Here is a 20848-nt window from a genome sequence, read left to right as displayed (position 1 = left end):
AAATTATAATAAAATTCTCAGTTTTCTAACAACATTAGTATTTCATTAACAAAAAACACAAAAATATAAGTGCATTATGTAAAAATAGTTTGCTATAAATTTTTCCAAAAAACATAGAGGTATGTATGGAAAATCCTGACTACATTATACAACTGTTTTCAAAATAAGATCGATGCAGTACTTGGCAAAACTACATTAGATTTCCATAATGATTTATATTATCAAATTTACAACTCAACAGACTAATCCTAACAATTTCCTGTTACAATTACTATATTTTCTTTATGAACTATAACAAGTAGTTGTTTCAGACTTTCATGTTAAATTGCAGAAAGCTATCTATCTCCATGTATCTTAATTATGCAATGATAGACTAAAGAGAAGGCTGCTAGGAAGCAGCACCTGCCAGTAACTTATGATTCATCTGCCGTCCCAAAGTTTGAAAAGCATTTTTTCAGTAGCAGTCGCAAAACATTCTCAATATCATAACTTGGGCAAATTAACCACTGGACTATCTATAGTAGAACAAATGAATGCAGTAAAGTCAAAAGGAACTCTTATAAAAACATTTAATGGATAGAGTAACAATCAGAAAGTATTCTTGTATAGAAGGTGCTGTAAAATTAAAAAAGTACCCTCAATTAACCCTTTTCAGCCCAGTGGCTTCATTTTGGCCACTTTGCATTTGGTTTCACAAAGAATGACAGAAACACAAACAACTATTGTTTTCTTAGCTTTATCACCGTGAAACAGTAAAATAAAAAAAATTACTGATTGCATTTTACAGGTTTCAATACCATGAGTGTCAAAAATTGTGAATTTTTTAAACTATTTGAGCTGCAAGTAAGCAACAAACATGTACATAGACCACATATTTGAAGCTTTGTTATCCTAAATTGAACTTGAACATTTCAGATACAGTATATCATAAACAAACTAAACTTTAACACTTAACAAAAAGTTAGAGAGTTACACTTGTTATGAATGACCATTCTATAATTTTATTCTTTGCAACATTATCAACAAGTTCATAAGAATCAAAGTAATTCATGAAATTTATTACTAATGTCTAAGAAATGAATTGATTATTGTAATTATTAATGTTTACTAGTAGCATATCTCCACTTACCTCATCATAAGATGATTTATTCAGATGTATAGTAGAGGGTTGAATACTATTGCTGGTAGTACTGTGTCCATCTGAAGTATTCTTGTCACTCTGTAATATTCTCACAGTATGTATAGACAAACAGTTTTCTCTAAACAAATATTCCTTTACACAAAAAACACATTTAAACTTCTATTACCCACTGTTGGCAATAACAGAATAAAATGATTTTCTTCCTAGTTTAATGAAGTATGGATAATTAATTGTATTAACATGGTAAAAAGTTGTAATAATTATGAACTAATAATGAAAAACTTTTGAAATAGTAAGTTGATACAATGCTGTGCAAAACAATGTTTATATAAACATGATATATATATATATATATTACTTGGCTGGAATAAACAAATATGTATGTGTGTGTATAAATACATACATTACCAGAATGTTTTATCTGACTGACTCAAATTCACTGAAATAAAATTTATATGTAAACAAACCCACACTTCAACTTCTCTAGTTTAAATATGAAGTGAAATATGCATTTACAATAGTACTATTGTATAAAGTTTCTTGTTCGTGATACCATTAAACTTCTATTCAGGGTTAAAAATTCCTAAAGTGTATTAGTGATTATAAAGAAACCTCTGCATTTAAACACTTCTCATTTTAAAGGAACTGAATTTCACCCGTGGCTCACTGAGAACAATATGGAAAGTCTGGATGTGGTATATGATGTTTCAAAATTTGTCATAATATATCAGGTCTATCTAACTGAATCAAGTAGAAACACTGTCAATTTTGCACAGTGTTCAATAATCTACTGGATTCTGCAGAATATTCCATTAGCCACTCTTTTTGAAGAGCCCTCCCATACATTACCAAGTAAGTGCTTGTATAACATCAGAAGGTCTTGGCAGTCAGGAAATTGGTATCCATTTTCTCTTTGGAATTGCCTTTTTTGACCAAGGTAAGAGAGAAAGTATTCCAACAGCACACACAAACAACAGTTCTGCACACTGACCCTGCCATTTTATTCAAGCCTCTTACCGTTCAGAAAAAACAAAGCTATCTTGCAAGAAATGTAACTTAGGTAAGCAGGCTACATGATATGGCTTTGAAACACATTGTATCATCTCCAAAACTTCATTAATAAAGTTTATAATTCTCTGTAATATTTCCAATGAAATTTTATTCCCATAGGATAAGTAGTACTAAAATAATTTTAAATATATAGGCTTAAACATACATTAATGTCCATTTTAATGAGACCCACAGACAAAAACTTGCATCCTTACAGGGAGTAAAGCAACTTTCAACTTCTTACTAAAGGTAAACCCAGTAACTGTGATGGCCCCAGCAAATAACTTTGGTTACCACCACTTACTTCAAGTTAATAGATGTGTGAAAATGGACGGATAGATTATTTTACTGGGAGAGAAAAATTTATGCAAGTGTCTAAACTAAAACTAAAATGCATTTCCTAAATACTTAACTTCCAAGAAAAACAGACAGTACAAATAATTATAACTATCTACCTCTGTCTGAGAAGATTCCTCTTGATGTACCCCTGAAGGTTCAACAATAGCATAAACAGTTCTGTTCCTAACATTAGAATCCATGTCACTAACTGACAACTTAATAGCCTACAAAAAGAGAAGCTCCACATGAATAAATAATTATTTATTGTACATATTCTGATTAAAAAGAAAAGAGTCATGAAATCTGTCACAATAGCAGATATGACATTTAGGTTAGGGATAGTAAAATAAACAACAACAAAAAACTTTCAAGTCAGGATGTATGCAAAGTAATAGTTTTAAATTGTTTAACATTTATGGATAGTTTGGGTATAGATTGATCTGAGGAAAGTTCTCATTACAGATTAAAATAAAGCATTTATAATTTCTGAAGAAAATTCTAATTGCTGATTAACTATTAACATTAACAATTATCACATGACATTTAAATGGTTGCTACTTCTGCACCAACTGGACATTTAAACTGTTTCCAACCTAAGAACAGTTCAACTACTAACAGGACAATATATGGATTTTAGGTGAAAACTAAAATAATAATTCTATGTACAATATTTCAAAATAATTTTTCAGCTTAATAGCCATGGGTATTTTTGGTTGCTACGCTTAAAAATGATGGCCCCATCAAATACGTTTGGTTACTACCACTCACTTCAAGTTAACAGATGTGTGAGTCCCAGAAATATTTTTGTCTATTAACATACCCTTGAATTTACAAAAATTGGCAAAATATACTTTATAAACAAACAGATGTAATATTTATAATAAAAATAAATTCAGACTATGGATACATTTTTGTATATTCCTCTTACTTTGTTTATTAAAGGAGATAAAAATAGTTTTACTTTCCAACAAATCACCACTTAAAATTTGTTAGCAGGACTGAATGATTAGATTCAAAAGTTTATCTGAAATATTAATTATTATGTAGTAAAAAAAACTTCAAAGTTATGTTTTGTATGTCCAAGGTTGGCAAAGCAACATAAATCACTACGCCTATTATTTAATAATAAGTAAACAAACAATGATTTATTACCATAAGAAAGTTTTATTGATGTCCTGTCAAAATATGTAGTATATATCTCTGCCAATAAAATTCTTTCTTATAAAATTGTTGTTTGCCTACCCATTGTTATATTAGCATAATGTGCTTCTTTTTTCAGGCCTATTAACTGTTATAAATGTCACATTAGACTGCACATGAAGATTTTTTACATTCCTCTTGATTAAAAAAAAATAAAGATCTGGAGTTTAATATCATTTTTAACATAGAAATTAGGCTTAAGCTGCACATTTACCTTTTAGGTTATGTTTCTAATACAGTGACAAAACTGGGTAAAAAAAATTATTCTTTAGAAAGTATGCACCTTCATGTGGCCATTAACTACTTTCTACTTACATATTTTTGTTTCAAACTCCATATGAAAAAAAAAACAACTTAGGTGTACCAACCACTTCAATTTGTACTTAATAACTTACACAGATTCAAATTGTCAGATAAAAAATTGTTTTATGATGTTTCATCTCTTACAAACAAGGCATGGTGGTACAGTTAATATAATGTTTATATGATATGAAAAATCATAAAAAAATAAAAGTTTTTATGTACCCACTGAACCTGCATTATTGATTTATTGAAGTAGAAAAGAAGTAAACAATTACAGATACTCTCAGTTACCTGTAAGAAACATATGAAAAAAGCCTGTTTTGATACTGAAGACTAAACTAGCTAATTATTTCAGTCTGTTTATTCAATCAAGTCTTAGGTATACAAAAAATGAACAAAATGTAGCTGTATACCAAGTCAAGCAATTCTTTCTCCTTCTCCATTTCTTTTTCAAGACGAGATTTATCCAACATAGTTTCTCTGATAGCTTTTTCAAGGTCTCTGGTTTCTTGGTCTTTTTTTTCCTTTTCTTTTTTATATTCTTCTAAAGATTTCCTTTTTTGAGAACATAATGCACTACTATATTATCAAATATATAATTAATATGCCCAAAGTTGACATGTGTTGTTGCTTTTAAAATGTTTAAAATAAACAAGTGAATAAAATAAAAACAATAAATAAATAGTGCAGTTCAAAATAATATTCATAAAACAAAGAGGAACGTATTTCGAATTTAATATGTGAGCTGAAATTTCTGAACCATTATTTTAAATACATTCAATGCTTTTATAAAGAAAAAACATATTACTTTATAGTCTGGAGTTTAGAAATTACGAACTTAAAAACTAATAGATCTATGTCGTAATTTACTGCCCTTGTTATTTCAGTTTAACGTATAAAATAAGTTTATACCTTATCAATTCAATATGAAAAGTACAAAATATCAAATTACAAAGTTCACTGAGTGCATTAACAAATTCACTAACTATGTGGTATTTTCAGATTGAACTTACTTTTCTTAGAGTGACAAAATGTCTTCAGAATAATGAGAAATTGAATTAGATATTTATTGTAAAGTAGTTCTGAGTTCCCTGGTTAACTAACTTTGTGAAAATGAAATATGGAGACTGGACACAGTTGTCAGATATACACAGAGCAACCTTCAACTGAAACATCCAGTATCCTTTTACTTGCTTTGGATGCTGGACAGTAGCTTTCACAGGATCTGAGATGTTCTCTTTTTTAAATATACTAGTTGAGATCCTATTCCAGACTGTTTAAACATTATCTTATATGGGTAAATAAGTAACATCAGACTTACCTAGAGGAACTAGCACAACCTACATTACTGGTCACTCTTATTCAAGCATAACAGAAATTGTAACCTCGAGACATCGACTGACTTAACATTGGAAGACATGATTTCAACTTACATCATTACAGCCATACCTTTCATGAGCAGACCAGGTGTTATTTAAAGGAACAGACAAAGAACAAAGGCAACAAGAACAAAAGCAAAAAATGGAATATCCTGGATATGTTTTATGGAAAAAAAATTGACATATACAAAACAACTAACAAATTTTTAATAATTAAAATAAGAAATTTGAAAATGCATGATATGCTTATACATCACAAATACACCTTTAACAATATTACAACAATTTATACATCTAATTATTATAAACATTCTACCAAGTTAAATATTCAGAAGTCTTTAATTCAGAAATTATCAACCATGATGAAATTCAAAAGATTTTGAACTCACTAATTCTCATACTCTGGATTAGTTGTGATTTTTAACTATGAATATAATTATCAACTTTACATCAGATACACAGTACAGAATAAAGTAGCACATGATGTTATCATGAAAATGCTTAACTTAAAGTCCTCGCGCACTGGCTGAGAAGAGTCACATGTTTCTATTTCTTTACTGATAAAATATCTTTTTACTCACTTCATTACTTCTTCCATGATCTCTTTCTCATCCGTAGTAGAAGAAATATTTTCTGAGTCTTTAAGATTGATTCCATAATGCTGACCTAGTAATTCCAGAGCTTGGAGCTGAAGTTCAATATTCTTTTGTATCATCATTCGTTTAAAAACTTCATAATCATCAGCTGCCCAGACTTGTTCAAACAGACTCTAGTTAATGGTACCACATTAACTACTGCATTTATGAAACACATGTACATGTATCAAAATACAGTATGAACAATTAAAACACATCCTTACACAAACACTTACATTTGCCCTTTCACATTTTAACTTCTAACACTTGTAACTGACAGACTTAAAAATAAAGCTAAAAGACTTTTCAAAATCATGTTATGTCAAAATGGCTCATTCTGCTGTTCCCCACATTTAGATGTTGAACAACTGACTTTAGTCGGTAAAAATAACTTACAAATTTAATAATTAAATTAGTAAGCATAAAGATGCAATAGCTTTGAAACAAACAGATTAAAAATTATTTAGTGTGATTTTAAAAAATAGTTTACTAGTGTATGAACAAAACAGTGGGTTATCAAATATCTAATAGCGAATAAAATTTGGGATAAATCTAAACTCTGACTATATATATATATATATATATATAAAACTGTAAATACAATTATACTTTTTTTTTTTTAAATCAGAATGAATCTGGATAACACAAAAACATTCTTTGTATATCATACTCAATTTTGTTTTAAAGGAATTGAAAAAAAAACATGGATATTTAAAAAGTTCTTTACATTCATTTAATTTTGAACAGTAATTTAGTGATGCTTTAAAAGTTTTGGAATAGTTGATTCAATATTTTCATGACACTTTTTTGATTAATTTTGTTGTTTTTTTTAAATTAGTTATTAAGAAATAATACTTTAATGTGTTATTATTAAAGTTTCTACTTTTAAAAAGACAGATTTATTAAAATATTTTGAGCTTCTAGATATTTTTATATTGTCCTTTTCACTTTATTTTTTTAGCATTTATTTTTGTGGGAATATGGATTTTTTTTTTCAAAGTATAAAAATCAATAAGTTCCTTTAAAGTTTCATTTGTTTGTTTCAGATATTCACTCAAAGCTACATGAAGACTATCTGCACTAACCATCCCTAATTTTGAAATGACAAACTACAGAAAAGGAAACCAGTAAACAGCATCTGCTGTCAACCTTTTATCTACTTCAATCAAACAGTGGGATTCAACCATAACTTACAATGCATTCACAGCCCCAAAGTACAGTGAACATTTTTTTTATGGTAACAGGATGTGAACTACAGACCCTTGTAAATACAATCTACACATTAATCTCTAAACCACTCTTAGCTCAAAAGATATTTTAAAAAATATCATACAGGTTTTATCAGTTGTTTTGTAATTAGGGTTAAAAATTCACATAATGCAAAGTAATGATATTATATATAAGAGGGAATCGTCAATAGCCATGGCCCTTAAAATTCTTTTAGACAAGATTTGAGTAAATTAATCTACAAGACCTTTTTTTCTTCTTTTTGTTAGCTATATTTTTGTGTGTGTTAGTAATATCAAGTATAATTTTGGTTTAGGTTTCGTTTATTTGTATTTTTGAAGTTAGGCCTATAATTAGTTACATAAAACCATAGAAGTTGTAGTTAAAGAACTAAAACACTTTTGTTATTAACAACTGGACTAAAGTTTGCATTTTTCTTTTCAACAAATTATTCAAATGAAACTATTCAAAAATGAAAATAATTACAGCACTGCTATCAGATGTGAAATTATTCTGATAAAAATAAAATGTTTGGGTGTCTAACACAGTGGTTACAGCTGTACCTAAAAATACTACATACCCATTCACTCCGCATTAAACTGAGCCAAACCTACAAACTATACATAATGCAGAATAAACAGTTAGTTATAACATTTCGTTGTAACATGTTCTTTTTCTTTGATGGATTTCTTTAAATTATTTGCTGAAAACAGTGTGAAATTCAGTCTCATAATGACAACAAATTTTTATTTATTTCTTAACATTAGCTACAGTCTAATATTGCTTATACATAACTACACGTGGTGCAGTTAGCCTAGCTGCTTTGTGCCAAAATAAGCCAAACAACTGTAACTGTACATCTTAGTTCACATATAACATTTCACTTTCAACAGAAACATACTTGTTAACAGAACTATGTCTCATGTACCCATGACCTTTCCTGCATAGTTTTAAAGTTTTTCAATTGAGTAACTCAATATGAGTGACAATCAATAGTTTACTGAATAGTTTACTAACTGAAAAATCACTAAATGAACTGAAACTGGCCAAACAATCACTTATTCTTGTATTTATTATATCTATCTATTTCTAGATATTTCATGAACCCTCTTAATCATTAATTCACTAACATTTTAACCATTCTAGAACTACTTTTATAAACTTTCTAAATCTAGATCCTCTATCATTTTAAAAGCTCCCTTTAGCAAACAACTAAATCAAAACATTGAACATATTGGTTACAACAATATATCTCCAAAATTGTATTTGATCTTTAGTATTTAGACAGTATATATTTTGAAATCCATCAAGGTAACAAAGGACTTGTAGATCCTTACTGCAAAATTGACATAAAATTTTCTAGAAGTATTAATTCACTCAAGTAACCAATTTAACCAAGTCAGCTTAGCTTGGATTTTTAAATTTTTTCAAGGAATACACATACATACACATATACACTGCTGGCCTTTAAGATTTTGGCATAAAGAAAAAATATGCATTTTGCATTGTTAGACTCAACCACTTATTTCAATAGAGTTTCGAAAGATGAAAATAAGAAAAGGGAAAATAAAAATAAAAAACTTTTTTAGTATTTAATAGGGAAAATGCGAACACTATGAAATCAGCCTAAATACTAGCTGGTCAAAAGTTTAAGACCATACTGAAACAAAGTGTTAATTGGTAAACATGTAACGAAATTTAGTCACTTGTGTTCAAGCATTAGCGTTGTCAACATCTCCCACTGACATCTCCTGTGTTACATTGGGTAAAAACATGGAAAAGGCTAAAAAGTTGACAGAGTTTGAACGCAGCAGAATTGTTGAGCTGCAAAAGCAAGGTCTCTCTCAATGTGTCATCACTGGTGAGAATGAGCATAGTAAAACTGCTGTTGCAAATTTCTTAAAAGACCCTGAGGGATACGGAACGAGAATTTCAAGTGGTTAGCCTAAGAAAATTTCACCCGCGTCGAGCAGGAGGATTCGACAAGTTGTCTGACAAGACACCAGCCGATTGTCAAACCAGATTAAGGCCCTTATGGATACAAAATGCAGCTCAAGAACAATAAGACGGCATTCATATGAGAGAAAGGCTTTAAAAACCGTAAACATCTTCAAAAGCCACGCCTCCTTCCACACCACGAAACAGCTCGGTTAAACTTTGCTGAGAAGCACCAAACATGGGACATAGAAAAGTGAAAGAAGGTTTTGTTCTCTGATGAGAAAAAATTAATCTGGATGGTTCAGATGGCTTCCAACATTACTGGCATGATAAGGATTTCCAACCAGAGACCTTTTCTACATGACACAGTGGAGGAGGTTCCATCATGATCTGGGGTGTTTTCTCCTTCCATGGAAGGATGGAGCTTCAGGTTATACAGGAGGGTCAAACAATAGCTGGCTACAATGGCATGTTGGAGAGAGCATCCATATTGACTGAAGGCCCTCACTTGTGTGGAAATGACTGAATCTTTCAGCAGGACAATGCTGCAATCCACAATGCCCACAAGACAAAGGACTTTTTCACTCACAAAAAGTAGATCCAAAATAATAATAATATTTAATAAAACAAATCTAAATAAAGTCAACTCAATTAACACACAATAAATGCACACAAAAAGAAATATACCATTTATCAAGAAAGTACAAAAGGTATAATTAATTCATAGAGAAAGATGTTTGTAGTAATAGCTCCCAAAATTATTGGGGATATCCTACCTATCAGACATAAACTAAAAATGCAGGTCTACAACTAAATGGCAGGAAGTAAGACCAAATATATGTTAGGTATTAGGTGCTTTGATATATGATGCTCCAAAAGCCTATACAACCCACCACCTGCAGTTGGTTATGAGTACAGTAATCACTCCTGAGAACCATTAAAAATTTTAAAATTAGCATCATAGCAAAAATTATTTTGCTTTTAAAAACCAACCACAATTTCTACACTTATCAAATACCCAACATACATCCTTTAAAACTGGCATATTTGTAGAAATTTATTTGTTATTAATAAGGTTATTAGTTAATAGTTTTTACAGTTCTTGTCATTTTAGTTCATTCATCCAATGCATAAGTTTCTTTTCACATTTTAACCTTACCTGATGTAACTGACCTTGAACATTGCTATTACCCACACTTCCACATGCCTTTTCAAACTGCTCAGGAGTAATTTTCATATCTTCCATGTGACTTCCAAGCATATAGTCCACCTTAAAAACATACCAGTCAATTCACATTTAACCACAAAGAGAACCTTGTATCTGTAATAACCTTACTGTCAACAAAATCCTGAAGTGTATATGTTAATTTAATGATTAACAATAAGATCACAAAAATACCAAATGATATCTCTAGTAAATGACTTGAAATGCCTTTGATCCATCTTAAGCATACTTCTAGATAAATTCAAATAACTCAAGCAATCAACATATAACTGTAAACATTTACAAGCTGATAAAAGAAACATAAAAGTTGAAGATATTTAAGATAATATATATTTTTTAAAATTTAAAATATAACAAGATAATCACACTGTACCTGTAGAGTGCAGTCTAAAAAAACACAAATTAATTGGTTTAATTCAACAGAAAGGCAGTTATTATTTACTGCAGGTAGGTACACTTCAATTAGAAGAGCATGAAAGAACTTTATTAGAAGTTTCAAGGCTGTGTAGTCTGTAACAGAACTTAAAAATCTAATGATGAAATAAAATGTCCAGTAGTTTTGACTGTGTATGTGGATAACGTGAGTAAAGTTAGATAACAAACCTTGGCCAGTTCTGAAGGAAATCCCTAGTTTTCATGATGTGGCATTGTATTTGGTGTTTGGAATTAATTCTGTTTGTTCATTTGGCATAAATTTATATATAGTATTTCTTTTAATACAATAACTGCACAGGGAGGGAAATTATGAGATACAAAATAGGAAACAAAATAATGGGGAAAACCTTGCTAAATTAAAATAACCTTATCGGTAAAATGCACAAACCTTTCTACCAACAGCTCTTTATCAGGTTTCTAGTGAGAATAAAACTGTTAAAACCTATTAACATTTTCATTCTGACTAGCAACCAGATAAAAGGCTGTTGCCTGAAACACTGTTTATATGTTTTACAAATAAAATTATTTTAATTTGGCAAGTTTATCACCACTACTTTATTTTCTGTTTTGCATATAATATTTCTTTTAACAATTTACATCAGTTCTGTTTACTTTTTACTTTAGTCTTGTGGTGTTTAGGAGCACTGATGTCCACAGAAATGTGTCAAGTATCCACAATACGTTGCAGGTTCAGTATGTACTAAACAGACAATAAAATGTACAGCAAAAAAAAAGTAAACACAAATGTACAAATAAAACCAGTTTTCTAATCACTGTAAAAAAAAAAAAAAAGAACTTCTGAAATTTTTACCAATCTGCCCATCTGCTACATTTGATATCTGTATAAAGACTGAAATATTCACAAATTCTACCCTTCCATAACTAGTATAGAATATACCTTTGTTCAGACTTATTCAAGTAAATGTTTTTAAATATATGTGCAGTTGTTTTACACATGTCAACTGAATGTCAAAAGGTGACTACTATGTACTAACTCTCCTACCAAGGTTAAGTTTGCACCTGCAAATAACTAGAAACTCATATCACCTTTGGCCCTATGTCTGACCTGTCCTTGGAGAAGAAAAACCCATCTCAAGGTACTTGTACAATTTGGAACAAGTTAAGTTTTTCTTTTCTTCCATGTATTGAAGTAGTCTATTACATACTCAGCATCAGATTACACCCAAAATTTTAAACTGTTGTCTGAATTACAGTGATGAATCAGAATCATTTTTGCTTGGGTCCAGTGCAGACACTTCAAAAAAATTCTTCTTAACTCCAGCAGCCAGTTAAATTTACATCAGAAAACTGCAAGCTGACCAATTAAGTGTGAGGGCTAACACAATTACACTGAATAAAAAATGTGTTTATTTGTTCACCATTATGTATTTCTTGCCTTTCCTACCCATGTTTATTTTCTGCATAACATTTCTAGAATTTAAATTCTGTGTATATCTTTATGCTCTGGTTGCTAAGCCTGGAGAAAGCAGATAAATATGATATGAAAACAGGAACATGAATAGTAATGATATCACACTTTAAAAAAAGTCAGATAAGTCCTTTTGCAGTATCCCATGGTCCACGATATCTACAATACTGAATTTGTTTTAGTATTTGTGGCAAAGTTACTAAAGCTATATGTTGTCATCCCTTATTTTGAGCTACTAACCAATGGGAAAGAAGCCAGCTACCAGCACCCTACTACATGCATCATCTATGTTAATGGACAGAATATTACTTTTATAACATACCACAACATGAAGGGCAGAGAAGATAATGTAGTATTGTATGAAGTTTAATATAGCTTTTTGCAAACTGTGAAACCCAGAGTTCTACCATGGGGCCAAAACACACTCCTTACATCAATGTTTGTTTCCACTGTGTACATCTGATACAGATACACTACTCAGCTTAAACTAACATTATTTGCACTTGATATCACCTCTTGAAATAAGTTCAACTTCACATTCTAAAAGAGTATGACAAAAACAAATAACCAGTCAAAAATACCACAGGCCTGTGATGGTTTTACTGTCTTGAAATTTTTACATGTTCTACAGTATTTCCTGTATGCTGAAACCAAAAATGATATCCATTTTTCTCAATAACATATAGATTTTTCACAAAATGTCACATGTATTTTTACCTAACTGAATTATTCTCAGTGAAATCGAGTTACATTCTGTTATGCTTATGTTGACAACCATTGGCTATGGATTCTTTCAGACTAACTGTGATGTAAGAGTCTTATCAATCATTCTAGAATCCAAACATAACAAACATAATAATAGAAAATGTTCATTATGGTAAATGAAATAATAATTTGATGCAAATAAGTTGTATTTTTTCTGATTTGCAAAAAATTCTTACATGATAAAAAAAAGGAATATTATTTTCAAAACTCGCAAAATTGAATTATGGAAAATCCATTATTAAAACCAAAACAACTTTTATAGAGTTTAAATTCACAGACCTATGTAATATTTTACGGAAATATATATGTATCGGTGGCAAGTGTCAAGATATTCTGGAAATTCAAGTACCTGATCTTTAAAAGAAAATGTTAAACAAGTAAAATCAGACTTTCTACAGTAATTTGCTCTAAATTATCAAGACACTTGTAAGCCATAACTGTTTATAACGACAAAAACAAATTTGAAGTTGTTCACCATGTTTTAACTAATGTTGCCACCTAGAGTATGTTTACCTAACACTGTTAATATAAACAATATGTTGTGTTAGAAATGTTCAAGATAAAAAGTAGTAAATAAATACTATAAATAGGGGCAATATGGCAAATATAAAACAATAGTTGCACTAGAGAATCCACAAGTAGTGTAGATGAGAGAAAATGGAGCCTCAGGCTGACTCTGGATGAATACTTTAAATTTTGTATAATTTTAAAATTAAAAAGCATTGTATATGTATAAAGACTGAGATGAATGGAATGGGTAATAAAAGAAACATTATCACAAATATACAGTGTTTTGATAAGTTTATGCTATCACTATGTTACATTTAAAAATTTACAGGGGTAAGAGAAAATGAACATACTTTTTAGCCAAGTGGTTCTAAATTTGAATTTTGGAGTTGGCTTGAGGATAAGCCTGTGTTTTCTACCTTTTCTTTTTAATGTAGAAACATTTTTGTTTGTTCTGTATCTATGCTGCTTTTACATAACACATTATCCAGAAAACTGTTAAGTTTATTTTTTTTATTCAGTGGAGATTATAACCCATGGAAATTTCTGTTGTAATGATGCATAGTGTGTAAAAGTACAGGCAACAACAATGTCTTTCACTAGTAAAACAGAAGATATCTAGAGTTAAATCATCCCTGTTTTGTTTAAAAATAACCAGTCATGTTATAGTCACTATAGGTGTATATGACATTTCTTTATTAAGTAGTAAATGTTAGGTTTAAACAGTAATACATGGGATCTCAGTGAAATGTTTGATGAAATGAAATATTGAGAGAAGAAAAATCAATTCATGAGTCTAGTGAAAAACAATGTCCAGTTTACAATGAAAGCACATACACTAGATTCTTGTATTTGTTAATAAGTAAAGAGTGTTTTAATGCATGTCCAGTCTATATTTTTGTTAAATTTATTTAAATATGGTATTTGCTTCATGGTTTATCCTGAAAATCCTTCCATTATAAAGTGGAGCCACCAGTCATCAGTTAAACCTGAGAATACCAAACATAAACGTGGTGTGAAACATTTATAAACATAATTGCACAGTTATGGATATGTCATCAGCCCCATGTTTAAAAACACAGCGAGAGTGCAGTTTATGAACACAGGTGTCACTATTTTCACAGCATAAGATGTTTTGATACATAGCTATCAGGTGCTTTAAATTACATAAAAGGTGAAGAATTTTCAAAACAAGTGTCACATTATTAGAATGAGATGGGAAATGTTTGTACATATAACAGACGTGCATTTAGTTTAAATAACAATAACTCTAAGTATAACTGAGGCATACAAGAAACTTTTAGTGAACACAATTCACTTGATTCCACATTATGGGAAATATTTGTGAATATTAAACTAATAAAAACGTTTTAACCTCTTATTACAAATTGATAATATAAACTTGCATCATTGTAACACTTACACTGCAGTTTTAATTTTACTACAAGTCTGTATAACTATATAATGTTAATATATTTTACAATATGACTCCAAAAAGTTAAAGTAAAACTAGAAGCTAAGTTTCTACAAATTAAATGATTTTATCAATTTACACAAACTTAGAAATTACTATTCTTAAGTGTAATTTTACTTCATTTACCAGATTCTTGTACTCCTGATGAATTTTCTTGTATTCTTCTTCATTTCCTTCCTCAGGTTCAAATACTGTAAATGAACCAAAAGTATACAATATAAGTGTATTTTTCTATTATATAATATTAAAATTGTAACCAATAAAACAACAGTCTGCAACAGAAATTGTAGTTTAAAACCCTTTTTTTTCATATTTTTTATCATACTTCCTTCTCCAATTGGAACCTTTGCTCTTGTTTGCAGGGTATCTTATGCAGTGTAGATGTAATAATGTTTTACCTTTCATGGACTGCTCCTGTCTGTTTTTAGAGTTGGATGGCATTTCAGCTTCTTTAATACATGTTAGGCTTTCTTCAAGTCAATGACTGCTTTAGTACAGAAGCTAAAATGACATCCAACTCTGGAAACAAGAAGACAAAGTCCACTAAAATCATATTTCTTTTTTTGTTTGCTTACTTGACCACATCTGTAAAAATAATAATTTGTAAGCACAAACTTATGACCAAGTAAAATATAATTATAAAAATACGAAAAATCATGCAAGTCTTACCAAACCTCCTTTCTCATTATCACATATAATAAACAAGTTTGAAAATATGGAAAATAAAAAAATCTCTAACAGCTCTGTGCTTGATTATTTCTTCTATGTTAAACATCATGCTTTAATATATGTAACCATAGCTCCTGTGGTTTTATAACAAATTCACACAATATCAGTTTTGAAGCATATTATTAGGAAGCTGAAAATAATAAGTTTAATGGTATTCACAAGCTTAGTAACGAACTTCTAAGATTTAATAAACACTGAATTAAATGAACCAAGATATAGGTTATTATTATTATTTCTTTTACTGGTGGGTGATAGCTGATAATTCTTCAATTACAAAAACTTACAAATAACAGAACTTTCATATTTAATAATAAATTATTAATATAATAAATTTACTTGCACTTTTATTTCATCCATTATGATTTATACATTAAAAAAATGTGAATGGTATCAAACAAATTTTCCTTGGTTTCTTTTGGAAATTTGTAATAGACATATAAAAGTTCAAGAACCTGAAAAATTTGTCAGTAATTTTTGAATATTTAAAACAGTTAATCCATTTCATATGTGAAATTTCCAAGTAAAACTGGAATCTATGGGTAATTCTTAAGGTTTACAAAATTTGCATAACTGCAAGAGATGCCTTATGCAAAGAAAAGGTTAACAAAGGAGAGACTAACAGTCATGTCCAAACAAACAAATTAATCTTTATTCTTTACACAAAATCTCTATATATCTTTCCACTTGATTATAACCATCATCCCAAAAGATATAATGATATAAGTTCTGTGAAAGGTCAATGTGACAAACAGCCTAAGTCTAACCTGGAATGATGATTAGTGCAGGTCTACAAATATCTACATACTGTTCTTAAAGTTGATAACTAACTGCAGAATGCTTTTTAATTTTTTTTTAAACATACCAAATTTTCTTTCCATAAGTTATAGAAAGGTACAATATAGCACTTTTTAACTGTTATGCTCAGGGCCAATGAGACTACATATATAGCAGATGCATTTGCACAAAGTGGGATGTTCTTGGAACAAATATTTATGCCAAAAATATTGGTTCTAGTCACCAGATGCTCCAGGTTGGCAAAACATGTTGTACTGACCCTTGTTAATCTATCCCTATTCTTTATCTCATGTTTTGTTTTATAGACCTACACTTTAAAATTAGTGTTGATATGACTAAATGCATTACTGGCTGTATTTAGTTATCTTTTGAGTAGAATTCAGTGGTAATGTAATAAATTTATACCAGAAGATGTTTTTTTACCTAAGTAAATTTTCATATTATTATATATTGTAGAATACAAAAGTACAGTTGCCAAGACATGTGTAGTATTGGACAATTAATTATACATATACAGGCCCTCTCAGATGATCAGAGTCACCCAGACCACCTCTATCTTTTGAAGCATCTGACTCGGATAAAAAAAACAGAAGAAAAATGATGACACACAAAAACAAAATAAGACAATCATTATCCCAAAAGAAAAGTGAAATACAATTTGGATATTTAACCTGTATGCATAATTTGCAGCTCTAAGCTGAGAGTGTGTGTGTAGGCATATCACATTTTGGTCTGATTGGGAGGCATGTAAAAAACAAGTTAACAAAGGCAAAAGAGTAACAAGTGCCTAAATTTGAGGCCCCTTCCTTTGAGCTTGAGGCCCAGGCCAATGGTCCTTATTACTCCCTTCTCTAATTGGTCCTACTTGTACAAAATAAAAATATAAAATATTTTGAAATATTGTGATTAGGACATAAAGACTAGGGCAAATGAATTTATTTTGAAGAGTGATTTGCTCTGCCCAGTATCATGTCATTTTTTCTATATCTACTCATCATTCATTTTAAGAGTTTATCTTCCTCCTCCTGAGATAACTAAACCATACATCTTTATAATCACACGAGTTTGCTTAGTCACAAGTCAAATATAGTTTGACACATAAAGAAAGAACGATGTCTTGGTATAACCAGTGTTGCTTATATGAAAGAAGCTGTAAATATGGTGACTGAGACAAGTCCAAGCCTATGACAAGAGTGTAACACTTGCAACAAAGTTTTCTACATTCTATTTTTTCAGTTTTTCACTGTTTGATTAAGAGCACAATAATATTGTAAAGGTTATTTAAGTGCTCATCACTTGGTATTTCTAGTAAATATTGCAGCTAACCACAGAAGCTCAGTGAAATGTCAGACTGTAATGTAATTCAGTTTTTCTTGTTTTATGGATTGTTAAGATGAGTCTTAGTGTTATGGCTCTGTGACTGTACAAGATTCGTTTCTAACATTGTGCCTAAGAAATATTTTAATTAAATCATTTTGAAATAAAATATTCATTGATAACATTAATTTGTATAGATGCAAACTTTCTGCAATATGATACATAAGTTCTGGCCTTAAGAACCATTTTCTTCCACCTTCTTCCCACCCTTTTCTAAGAGATGAGGAGGCCTTTAGGTTTACAATAAAATGAGTGATCTCAGATGTGTTATCACTACTAAAATGGGAAGAGGTTAGTCTGATTATTATTCTTCCCTGGCTACTTAAAGTTAGATAACAAATTCATTTGTTTGGTGAATATTGAAAAAGTAACTCCCAAAGGTCCTGTAACAATTTATGTTTTTTGAGGTAACATGGAAGCTGGCCTGTTTTTAATGATAATGGGTTTGGCTGAAGTTCCTTGGCTTTTCTCCAACTTGTTGGTGGATACATCCCATGGTGTTAGACTAGCACCACATGTCACGGTTAAGTCTCCTATGTCAAAATCTTCCAACTTTTATTCTCATACAAGAGGTAAAACCTTGCTAGACATTCCAAAGTTTCTTAATGTTCTAGTGATCAAGAATCATGACTTTTAATATTAAAATGTTAACTTAGCCTGATAAGTCAAAAGCTCAATTGACAAAGTAATGTTGAATATCACAATCATACATACAGGCCATGACAGAACCATTTCAAGTAAAAAACTGAATTAATTGAATGTACTAGTATATATACACACACACAGTAATAATGGTGAATGCTCTCTTTTCCAGGAACACATTATCACAATCACAAGTATATGTTCAATCCATACAGTTTTATAGGACAAAACATATTTCACTCATTTCACAGCTACCTGAAATATGTGATTCTCTTCCATCATTGTCTGAAGATTAATTAATGTTAACAATAATGGGTCATACACCCAATAATATCTCATGAGATATCTTAAGAGATTTAGGTTAGTTTAAATACACAGAATAGCTTAAGTATACAAAATAATCTCTATAAGTATAATAACAGAAAATAAAAACTGGTTTCATTTAACACTGTAACCAACTCAGCAGTAAGTATGGAAATATAACACTAAAATCAGAGTTTTAATACCTACAATGAATAGAGCACATAGTCCACTGTGTTGCCTTGTGCTTATTATATAGTGACAAACAAAACAAAAGTACTGAGCAAATATGAAATCAACTTCAACATCGTCTTATGTTTGTAGATATTACTATTCAAATGCCATACAGTTTTCCAAAATTATCACTATAATTAGCCTGTCAGTTACCAAACCTATCAACATAGTCTACGAACCTCATGACATCAATATGTGAACAAGTTTCAACTAAATTCTTTTAACATTTACCTTACCCTGTACTTACTTATTTCTTAAGTATTTATTTAACTGAGGTTGTTGTAAATTGCATTACTTTTAGTTTTTAATTTAGTATTATGCTGAAGATGGAAAAGTTAGTTTTGAAACGTCCAAATATAATCAATTTATTACGATTTTTTTCATCATTAGTATTGTACTACTGTTTCTTAAGGAATTGAGAAAATAAACTCTTTGAATGAAAAGGTGAAAGTTGTAATAATAGTTGGTGAGGCAGTAAATAATTTATAACCAACTTTGGATAAGGAGTAAGTGTGACGTATTCATTTCCTAATTGTAAATATTTTTTACAGTTATTATTATAACACTCCGCTCATATCCTGAAAGAGTCTGCCACATGCAGCTCTGCACTAAAGGAGAGGAATTGCTTCTGGTCAGTGGGTTCATCGCGTCTTATTTGCGAGATAGAATAACATCATGCAGTTTCACAAGCTTAAATTATTTCTCTCACTTACCAACCGATTTTTGCTCAATGAATGTTAAAATTGGAATGTTCCACACAGCACCTTTTAGAAATTTCACTAATGTTTCAAAAACCCAGTTGGCTTGATCTTTCTCAGTCATTATAGGTTTTTTAGTTTATTTGCTGTATACAGTTTAACATATTTTGTAGCAATAATGTTGCTATGGAAACTGTCATACTTATGCGCATGAATATATTTAATGCGCTGTAATATTTAATTTCATTACCTAAATATTACATAATTAATATTAATTTATAAAACAGACAAATTGGACAATCTTTTAATAAGCAAAACTATTATTTCTTTACGCCAGAGTATAAATCGTAAATATTTACGTTTTCTACGACGGCAAAGAAGTACCACGAACACTCGACTCGTAATCCGAAGGATGCGAGTTCGGATCCGCGTCACATGAAACATACTCGCTCTTTCAGTCGTGTGGGTGTTATATAATGTGAGAATTCAATTGTAACGAGTTATGATCGAAAATGACCATAAATTGTTACTCGATCAATTTTTACTTACGCTGAGTTTTCTTCCTTTTTTTTTTCTTCTTTTCTTTACAGTCTCAGTATTTTACATACGTTATAAAGACTAAGTTAAGTTATCCGTCTCAGAGTCATTTCTCCTTATTTCTTCAACGAATCTTTGTTTAATTATCACTGGATCCATCCGTATAATACTTGTTGAAATCAGTGCGCTCACGTTACTTGAAAATTCCTTTAATTTAAACACTAAGTGTCCATAAAGTATTCATTCTTGAGTAAATTCTAAAAGATATTAGGTTTTTATACAGTAACCTTAATCATGAGTAATTTGCAGATCAATTTATAAATGATGCTTTTGTGTCAACCCGTAAAATGGAAGTTTTATATAATCAGTCAAAGCTTATATGAAAAATCGTTAGAAGTAATTTCACCATTTTGCCTTTACTTTGAAGAGCAAGTTCAAGTTAATCAAGATTGCTCAGCGATGAATCGAAGCTAACGCGCCTACCAAACA

At 30.2% G+C, this 20848-nt stretch overlaps 1 protein-coding gene across 8 annotated transcripts in view; it reads right to left on the bottom strand.

Moving 5' to 3' along the window:
* The window catches only part of LOC143252318 (cilia- and flagella-associated protein 36-like), a 26583-nt gene extending 5735 nt beyond the window's left edge, over positions 1-20848 (bottom strand). Inside the window, exons 1-7 of one of the 8 annotated variants that reach the window (XM_076504274.1) lie at positions 20372-20848; positions 15174-15238; positions 10372-10482; positions 5994-6181; positions 4447-4588; positions 2647-2754; positions 1130-1273 (exon numbers count right to left, since the gene is read on the bottom strand). In XM_076504274.1, coding sequence (XP_076360389.1) covers positions 1130-1273; positions 2647-2754; positions 4447-4588; positions 5994-6181; positions 10372-10473 — 684 coding nt within the window. In that variant the 5' untranslated portion in view covers positions 10474-10482; positions 15174-15238; positions 20372-20848. Of the gene's footprint in view, positions 1-1129; positions 1274-2646; positions 2755-4446; positions 4589-5993; positions 6182-10371; positions 10483-15173; positions 15239-19100; positions 19302-19618; positions 19694-19837; positions 20129-20181; positions 20319-20371 lie in introns of those variants that run through there. The other 7 variants (XM_076504268.1, XM_076504267.1, XM_076504269.1 and 4 more) reach the window with 7 other exon arrangements.

The sequence above is a fragment of the Tachypleus tridentatus genome, chromosome 6 (genome assembly GCF_004210375.1).
Source record: "Tachypleus tridentatus isolate NWPU-2018 chromosome 6, ASM421037v1, whole genome shotgun sequence".
NCBI classification, from domain to species: Eukaryota; Metazoa; Arthropoda; class Merostomata; order Xiphosura; family Limulidae; genus Tachypleus; species Tachypleus tridentatus.
This window is presented reverse-complemented; position numbering and strand designations above follow the sequence as displayed.